Raw genomic sequence first — 10,062 nt, forward strand, 5'->3', positions numbered from 1 at the left:
AGTTGAAATCAACAATTCCGCCTGCTACTTTACATTTATGATCATAGATAATGGTATAGCAGCTGGTGGTGGAAATGTTTTCGGTTGTCTTGTCAGTCCTCGCCCACATTGGCTTCCCTCTGGTGTGACATCAGGCCTTGAGGGAGAGAAACTAATTGGCAGATTCCCCATACGCTCCAATCAGTTACAATCCTCCTACACACCACTGAGTACCAATGGACGGGGAATTCACTTTTCACAACAACAGTTTGTGAGAAGTGTAGGTTGATGCATCCGAGATTGTACTAGTCCCACCAACCCCCCCCAACCCCCCCCCCCCCCCCCACCAACCCCCCCCCCCACCACCACTCTCTCTTAGGTTAAAAGCATGTTTTAACCGAAAATATCAGTCTGATTGTCAGAAAGACAGGCATGGAGACAAGGAACTGGATGATTTCTAAAAGCAACAACAGTAGATGAAGATCGTTTGTGGGAGGGGATGACCGGAAGGTTTGATGGTTTAAAAAAATAATCTAGGAAAGGAGAAATATGGAAATACTGTAGATAAGTGTATTGTTTTGTGTATTGAGTTTTTTGTGCATTATTTTCATTGAATGTGGTATGAATTCTCTAAAACAGCATAAGTTAGAGACCCGCCACATTTAAGTTCTACCTGATGAATTATTAATTGGAAGCTGTTGTGCGAACACAGCACTGTTCCGCATACGCTCCTTAAACTTGAAGTACTCTTGAGTCGCTCAAGAAACCCTTGATTGTTTGTTGCATTAAAGATAATCTTTTCTGAGTTTTTCGTTTTTTATAATTTATATTTGGAGATAAAACATATGCCAAAAAATTTGCCAAAAAACTGTGTTTGACTTGGATAATCTCGGTAACAACTTCTGACATCTTCTCACAATACTAATATTCCCTCTCCGAAAGTGCTGTTTAATAAATGTCTTGATCTAGCCTATGGTTGACTGAGGCTATTCACTGCACATCCATTACCACAATCAATAATTCAAAATGTAGCCGTTGTTTTCTTGCACATTTTTATGACACCATCATAAGCACTTATCCACCTCAGATGAGGCTTAGTTTAGCGAGTCTGCCAAGCAAATTATAATAATGAATAAAAGATAGGATCAGAAAAAGTGCTGAACTGACCCTTCTCCTCGGATCTAAGTCCAGGAGCTGTTATGATTCTGGGGCACACAGGGCAGGGTTCTTGGCATCCTCAGCTGGGATGAAAGTGGTCCAAGGGTCGGGGAGGATCATTCACACTGGCCGTCCCTCTGTGGGTTCAAGGTTGGGTTTGTGACTTCCTGAGTCTGATCTCTGGTCAGAAATGGATTTTACACAGTACAGCCAACGTGATGGATGACTTACCCAGGTCTTACAGTAAGAAGAATGAATGCGCACTCAGCCGCAATGAATATTGATCGCCCTGTCGCTTGTGTAACATGGATATGATTTACATTATTAAATTCACCCACAATGGCGTGATGGAGCCTCAGGCTTGGATAACGAAGTGGCACATTTGACAGGTCACATGGGGTCTTCTTTTGTCTTCATTGTACGGTCTGGGGATACAGCCCACTGCAATCCCCTCTTTGTATGCTGCTCTGCTGTGCTCCAATCTATTGTTCAGATTAATTTCCTGCCTCACTGAAGCTCTCTGTTCCATCCCTTTAGGATGTGTTTACTCCGACCGATGCTGTTTATTCCGTTACAATTATTTTTCTTTTAATCAGACAGCTTGACGTGTGTCGCCAAGGTGTGTCTAGGAAGCACTGAATGGCCTTTAAATTAGAGGAGGCGGAGAGAGGTGATGAGAAAGCGATCGGCTTCCATTGGCCATTCCTCATCCTGCTCTGCCAATCGACGCATTCTGTGTCACAAGTGGGCCGTGATCTCACAGCGGTGTGGCTCCCTCGCGGCGGCCCCATGCGGGTCTTTAATTACCGTGAGTGGCTCTATGGGAAAGCAATGAGTTTCAGTCTGACACGGCGTAGCGATGATGACCACATTCACATCATATCCTGTGTGCTCCTATCACACTCTTGCTCTCTTTCCTGCTGCCGGCCTCTGTTTCCTGTGTTTTTGGTGGAATGGTACCAAAGCCTGGATGAGTTCTCTGAATGTGTCAACAGCTCAGAGTTGTGTGGATGAGCAGAGACTAGTGCTGATTGGATGTCAGATAGGTTGCTACAGTATAGACACTGTATAGTGCCCCGTCAGACTGACGTATAGAATAGAATAGAATAGTGCTTGTCAATCCTGTAGACAAAGCCAGCCATGACTTGAAAATATCCATTGAAAGCAGTAAACGTTCAGCAAATCCAATTTTCTTGCTTGCAATTTGAAACGTGTCATTACCCGCATACTTTCTTCAGCTTTTTTGGGTTGTTTGTTTCAGGAGTAACTTTAAAGTGGTTCTCAGGAGGAAATTGCCTGATTATGCAACATGCACATTTGTTTGGGAATAAAAACGTAATTTTAGTATGCTACTGAAGTCGGGCCAGACTCTGAAAAAGAAATGTTTTGAGTTTGTAATTGTCTCCTGCATTATTGAGAGCAGCAAATGGTCTTCAGTGAATTGCTACGTAGAAGGACCCAGTCGGCAGGATGTGCTATTCAAGGTCTTTTGGTCTCTTCAATAACAGGCCTCAGCTCACTCCATCATTTTGCCCTCTTTGTTATTCTTCTTTGCTTCAAATAGAAATAGCAAGCAAAAACAGATCCCTGGTATGTCCCTTTTCTCATAACTCTATGAGTCTATGGTTATGTTGGCAAACCTCCAACAATATTCTAGATTGTTGGTTACATGGTGTGCATTCCACTTTTGTTGACCTTGCACCAAATATGTTAACAAACTCTGACCCTTCTCATCTCATCTCATCTCATCTCATGGAACGCTGGATTCTCTGGTCTGGCTCTCTGGCCTTCAGCTTTAGATGATGTCCAGCAGTAGCTTCAGGAGTGTTTTAGTAAGGAAAAGGTGATTACCAGAACTATAACAGAACAGCAGCACTTTACAGAGAATCAGGGATTTCCCTCCCAACAGAGTCACACTGGCTCATACATCACATAGAGAAGGATAAATGTCACAACTTGTGTGGATGTAATCTCATTGGCTTTGTTTTCTTTCAGTAAAGTAAAACCGACACTGGCACATAAAGACTGGGTTGTTGCTATGGGTCTCCTGTAGGTAATGTAATAATGTTGTTTTCACAATGGCAGTGATCTCCAGCCTCACTATCCAGACTCCTCTGATTTCAACTGCCAATGCTGTGTGTGTGTGACGTCTAGTGAGCAAAGTGCCTGTGAGGATTTTTTCCATTATTCATTTTCTCGTTGCAGTAATATGGATTAGGTTTTCTTGAGCTTATCGACTGGGCTCGGTAAAACCTCAAATAGCATTCCAGCACGTCTCAGTCTCCGACACAACCTTTAATCTCCCTGAGATAAGTCAAAGTTAAAGCTGTCACGCACTGTAAACATCACAGAATAAAGGGATGCGCATTGGCATTAGACTTCCTCATGGTCCTCTGAGGACGGGCATAAAAATGATTTTGTCCTAGAAAGTGTTCTTGTCAAAGAGAAGAGTTTGAAGGAAAGTTACTTCAAACTCTCTATATGGGTTATGCCCAACATAGAAGTGGTCACAGTACCTCTCTCCCTGCAGTGCAGTAAGACAACAACACAAGGAGCTAGGCCTACAAGGTTTAGGAAGATTTTTGAGTAATTTCCTGTGTTATAGTACAATGTGTCCTTTCCCAGTACAGAGTGTACAGTAGCCTCTGAGTTGGTTGGTTTCATTGCTTTGAATAAAACTAAAAAGGGGCATTATGGGGTACAACCCATGCCATGAATTTTCTTTGTCGGGGATGCCAAAGGACTGAGGAAGTAGGACAGATTGGTCTTCGTTTCCCTGGTTATGAATGTGGCGGACTGCCACTAGAAGCTTCCTGACTGATTATAGCGCACCACTGTTCTGATGGTTTGGTGAAACAACTTCACCTTTCACTTCTTGATCTTCATATTGTCACAGGGGAATAAGCCTCAAATGCATTGTATGTTTAATGTATTTTCTTGATGTACTTTTTACCCTCCAACTGATGGCTCGTCTTAGAAAAATCTAATATGGACAGCGGTTTTTTTGCGTCTAGATTCAGCCGTTGTAGTCCTCACAAAATATGCCTCAATCAATACCAAAAGTATTTTTTTAATAACACATTTTCCTTTGCCAAGGCAGATGGTGGGATGGCAGAATTGGACAATGGATTGAATGGTAGGCACAAAAAATAAAATCACCAATTTATAGCAGCAAAAGCAAAAAACAAAAGCAATTTTCCTCGCATTGTGCAAGATGTCTGCATTGGCAGTGATACAACCAAAGAAAAGGACTGCTATCTGAAGAAAAGAGTGATTTAAGAGAATAGCAATTAGCTGCCAGCTAGTGATTGTTTTTTTTTTTTTTTTTACTTGAAGCCTGTCTCTTCCTGAGGCCAGATAGACAGCTTGTAGATGAGCAGAGGTTAGTATTTGTACAAAGCTAGCTGATTGCCTCTCTCCCCGTCACTGCTGAATGACAGGGTACGCAGCGCAAAGAGGTCTCTCTCTAATGAGTTATTAAGGCTACAGCAGTCCATTACCGCCGCACTGAGAAGGAAGCCTCAACCCAGCATGGGCATGCCTTTATCGCAGATGCCAATATCGCTGAAGTTATTTATACATCTAATATGAATTTCATTTATTCTGAATACCATCCATATTTTCTCTATAGGAGAGTGTTCCCTGTGGTTATTTGTTTTGATCAAATGCCAGTAAGGCTCTCTCAATGTATTGCCTCATACTCCTAATTTATCCGGGCTCCGTAGGGGGTGAGTTGATCTAATTTCTCTCTGACTGGCAGTAGCTTGGTTTGAGATGTCAATTCATAATTAACATTTTTTTTTTTTTTTCTTTTTACATTTTTGACATTTAGCAGATGCTTTTATCCAAAGCGACAATGAAGATACTGAAAATGTATCTATATCACCTTGTATTATATCATTATATAATACAATCATTATATCAGTATATCATTCTATCACCTTGTCAGCTTACCTCTGAAGTGACTGTAACTGTAATATTCCATGCATCATTGTACTTGTGTGTACGGCAAGGTGCCTTGAACATGTCACCTTGATGTGTCTGTCCTCATGCTGTCCTCCAGCCCTGTGGTTGTTAAAAGTCTAGATTTCACAGCTATTTCATCATGGTTTGATGGACAGGAGAAATGTATTTGGGTATATGAATAGAGACCTATCAATCACACTTGACAGTTCCTCCTGCTGCAGCCATATCTAGGTGACTGATTGATCTACACCTGTATTCCCAGAAGGCTTACATCTCTTTTCCTCTCCTCTCCTCTCCCAGCTCTGCATATGTTCTCTATCTCTCCCATCCCTTTCTTATCCTCTCCTCTCCTCTCCTCTCCTCTCCTCTCCTCTCCTCTCCTCTCCTCTCCTCTCCTCTCCTCTCCCCTCCCCTCCTCTCCTCTCCTCTCCTCTCCTCTCCTCTCCTCTCCTCTCCTCTCCCCTCCCCTCCTCTCCTCTCCTCTCCTCTCCCCTCCCCTCCTCTCCTCTCCTCTCCTCTCCTCTCCTCTCCTCTCCTCTCCTCTCCTCTCCTCTCCTCTCCCCTCCCCTCCTCTCCTCTCCTCTCCTCAATCTTCTGATAGCCCTGGGGCGAAGGCATCCCATTGACTTCAGCCTTGATGAAGGACACAGACCAGTCAATAAGTACTGAGGGTACGAGGACTACTGATGAGTGACTGCTCATGTCTATCATTAGAAGCAGCAGGCTTGCTGTCTCACTGCCATCCTGTGAAAACGTCACCTCTCTTTCAGCTCTTTGATACTATAATGTTGCAGTGCATCGCATTTCCTAAAGGCACTGAAAATCACACAGTGTGTTGTGTATGTTCGGATTCAATGTCATTTACGTGTCTATATGTGTATAGACACATGCATGATATATAAGTCCTTATTGCTTTTTGCCGGTCTTGAGCATTAGTCATAAAAACAGTTAAGAGGCTTAGAAGGTTTCTCCCCCCTCCCCTGAACTCACAGTAATTATAAGTTCATGTTCTTCTCTCACTAAGCTTTTGTGTCAGGAATTCAGAGATACAACCCCATGCACTGTTTCAGAAAACCTCATTTTAAACAGACTACCTCGTTTGAAATCCATTACGCACAGCCTACAGTTGTTTTGAAATTGATATTAATAACAGCGTTTAGGGAGACGGAGCAATTTTCATGGTGGAGAAGTGAAAAACTATATAATCATGTCTGTGACTGTGGTTTACAATTGAACATGGCGGATTATTTCAGATGACCCTCATTCTTTCCCATCATGAATCTTTCTGTGTGAAGTTTTTACTCAGGCCAAATTTTTAAAGGGTGAAATCTCTCTCTGTCACACAGAGAATCTGGACCGGCTCCGGGGCCGCCGAGGGCCCAGCTGGAGGTAAATGACATTACATAGGCACTGTCACTCACTCAAGCCGTCCCCTTATCAGCTCTTCCTCTGGCTGTAAGATACTGTATGGTGGGGGGGTGGGGGGGGGGGCAATATTGAGTCCTGAGGAGGAGCGATGACTCACAGCCCACGCCGTCCTTATCTTACACCATGGGAGAAGGACCAGGCTTTGGCTCAGCTATGACAACTGCTCCTCAGTCACTGTTTGTGTGTGTGTGTGTGTGTGTGTGTGTGCGTGTGCGTGTGTGTATGTGTGCGTGTGCATGTGCATATGCGTGTGCATGTGTGTACTGTGTGTGTGTGAGTGTGTGCATGTGTGTACTGTGTGTGTGTGAGTGTGTGCGTGCGTGCGTGCGTGCGTGCGTGCGTGCGTGTGTGTGTGTGTGCATGTGTGTGCTGTGTGTGTGTGTCTGTGTCTGTTGAGATTTCAACAGTGTTTAGGAGCATTCCAATCTTACTTTGAATAGAAACCTGTGTCCATATATAGTAGTGTTAAAATCCTTGAACAGCGATGACTCACTGCCCACAACGTCCATCCCTATCTTGCACCATGGGGAGGAGGACCAGGCTTCGGCTCGGCTATGACAACTCCTCCTTGGCCGCCGTGCGTGCACGCGTGTGCATGTGTTCATTACTGTGGCGGAGGTTAGAAAAGTATTTAGGAGCTTTCCTTTCTTACTCTGAAAAGAAACACGTGTCCAGATACAGTCGTGTTTCAAATCCCTTAGCTCAGCTATCTGCTTTCCATTCTATTCTAATACATCTACCGGCATGTTGCTTAGCTCGGTCCAGGTGGGAGTCAATCCTTCGGGATATTGGTGGCTGCATTATCATCGGAGACGGCCCGCACTCTCACCCTGAGACACAGAGTCTTCCTTTATCTGCGGTGCTACGTTGATCCACCGCTGCTCACTGAGAAATACAATTTTCTGATAAAATAATCCTTTCTTTAGCCCCACACCAGGTATCCTTCATATCCCTGTCTCTACCTCGGGGGGGGACTGCGTGCTGACATACAGCGTAGTAGCTCCTTTTCAGGCTGAACGCGTCCCTCTTCCTTATCGCTGCCTCCACATTGGGACTCTGTATGGCGATGCGGTAGAGAGGGCGGACCACCGCCGAGCGCCTTCGCCGTAATCAGGGATTAAAACAGGAAGTGTGAGAGGAAGTCACCCTCAGAAATGAGTTTAACCCCACGTAACCCACTTATTGCTCAACTTCACATCAACTTTACAATTCTCTCAGAATAGTAATAGATTATTTTGGTTTATTTCCGGAATTTAGACTATTGCGATGTACAGTTTTTTTTACAGGCAGCGGCTTCCTCGTAATATGGCCACACATGAGTGATTCACAACGATCTTACAGAGAAGCTTCATTCATCATGGTTTACTTCCTTATAACAGTTGCACGGTTGTGCAGTTATTGCTGAGTAATCATCATGCGAATTGTTGTGCTATCCACATTCAGAGTTGAATCAATGCAGTCATAACTCAGCTTTCTGTCTGAAAAGGTCCAAATCAGAGCTATTCAGAGCACACCTCTTTCCCCCTACCAGTGTCTCATTTCGATTTATTTGTACATGCATAAGTTATACATTGAGAATTTGAATTGCCGGTACAATTAAATAGGTTTACGTGGTGCTTGCCATGCATAATGATTTGGTCTAGGGCTGTGGCAGAAATATCAATGGATTTTCTGTGGAAAAACGAGATATGATTTTACAAAGTAAGTACCCACCCCCTCTAAAGTTTTGAAATGAACTCTGAAATGATTTGAAATGTAATCAGAGGTCTCAATGTAATCTTTGGCCTCACTGTGACCTGGTCTCTCAATCGAGCATGCGCACGCAATGTACATAAACGCAAGTCAGCACTTCAACAGGATTTGACTAACATCCTAAGTACATCCCCATCCGTTGTGTGGCAGAGCCTTGCATCAATTAACACTCAGGGGAACTGACGTCTGCTCTAACTATGATAAAAGTGACTCAGACACCCATGTTGTTTCATTTTACTCAGAGGGACCATTCCAGATATACTGTATGTGAGCTATATCAGGAACAATGGATTGTCTACAATGGAAGGTTATTCATTTTTCATGGTTTTTGACAGCTACTGCCTCAGTCAAGGAATACACTGGGTGAAAAAAATCTAAAAAAAAAAAACCCATAGGAGTAGCATACTTTCTTCTAACCCAGTCATCTTCTTTCTCTTTTCAGGTGAACAGCAGTGGTTGAGGTGGGCTGTCTCGAAGAACCCTCCCACCCCCACCCTGCACTATGGACGACAGCCCTGGGTCAACACGACAGCCACACTCCTCCTGTCTTACCGGCGACTGCTCCAGTGTCTGAGCACGGCGTAGTACCTCTGACCTCCCTAGCCAGCACCCCCGCCCCCCCGCCCCCACCACCACCTCCGCCACCCCCCACCACCATGACGCAGATGGACTACAAATACACCCTGCTGGGCTCCCCGATAGAGGACTACAGGAAGAGGCCTCTGCTGCTGCAGGTGGACGACAGCCCCATGAGCCTGTTTGCCGTGCTGGAGGTGAAGAGGGAGCCGCTCCGGCGCTGGAGCACCCTGGGCTGCTTCAGGAAGGTCAAGCTCTACAGCTTCCTCTTCGGCCTGGCCGCCATCTTCCTCATCATGGCCTCCTACATCCTGACAGGAGACAAGAAGGGCCTCCTCCTCACCCCGTCCCCGTACCACTTCTCCAGCCTGGTCAACCCTGGGCCGTTCCCCTTCAACCTCTCCTCGGCGAAGGATTACACCAACATCAAGCTGGTGGTGAAGACCATCACCTCCAAGGTGGAGTTTAGCTCCAGGCAGCTCCCTGACCTGAAGGCATTGGTCCATAGTGAGCCCCATGTGAGTCCCTGCACGTCTGCACATATTTGCACTTTATTTATCTAGTCAAGAGATCAAAATCCAACTTAGATCCATTACCTCTTCAACAGTGTGGTCACATAAGAATAAGCTTAGCGATTGATACTGTTTTTTGGAATGCACCATCCCATGGAGTAGAATATCTGGGAATTTCATGAAGTTGATCTATAACAAATAACATGGTTGCTGCAAGACTGATCTTGCAAGATATTGATCAGGGTTTTAATTCAAGGTCTCAGATGTGCTCATGAAACAGCATTGTTGTGGCTCTCTGAAAGAATACATGGAATTAGTATTCAGGCATACATGCACACCAGATCAATAGAACAACTTTGATATAATTCCCTTCTCATATTGCAATTTTTAAAAATTCTATTTTAATGAGATAACAATTTGGCAGAAATCATTGTGTAATGTCCAGGGTTATACTAGCTAATTGCATACCTTAATCGTCTGGCAGCAGTGTTCCATAAGGGATTTAAACCTCAAAGTCTTTCCATAGATTGGCCCTTCCGCTTCCTTCCTCCTGATTTACTGCCCGACTCAGCTCAGAGCCAATTTCAATTAAATTGTTAATCCTAATGATAATGTCTTGTGCCAGGGCTATTTGCATCACATCTAATTTCTTATTGAACACGCTAATGAATAAGAGAAGGTGTCTCAGCAC

At 44.3% G+C, this 10,062-nt stretch overlaps 1 protein-coding gene across 1 annotated transcript in view; it reads left to right on the forward strand.

Moving 5' to 3' along the window:
* Positions 1–8,939: 8,939 nt before the first annotated feature.
* The window catches only part of chst15 (carbohydrate sulfotransferase 15), a gene marked incomplete at its 5' end in the record, with an annotated part of 13,493 nt that continues 12,370 nt past the window's right edge, over positions 8,940–10,062 (forward strand). The window contains one exon of the mRNA XM_083687261.1: positions 8,940–9,377. Within this exon, the coding sequence (XP_083543387.1) occupies positions 8,940–9,377 (438 nt within the window). The remainder of the gene's footprint in view (positions 9,378–10,062) is intronic.

Source organism: Argentina silus (assembly GCF_951799395.1).
Source record: "Argentina silus genome assembly, chromosome: 16".
Taxonomy (NCBI): domain Eukaryota; kingdom Metazoa; phylum Chordata; class Actinopteri; order Argentiniformes; family Argentinidae; genus Argentina; species Argentina silus.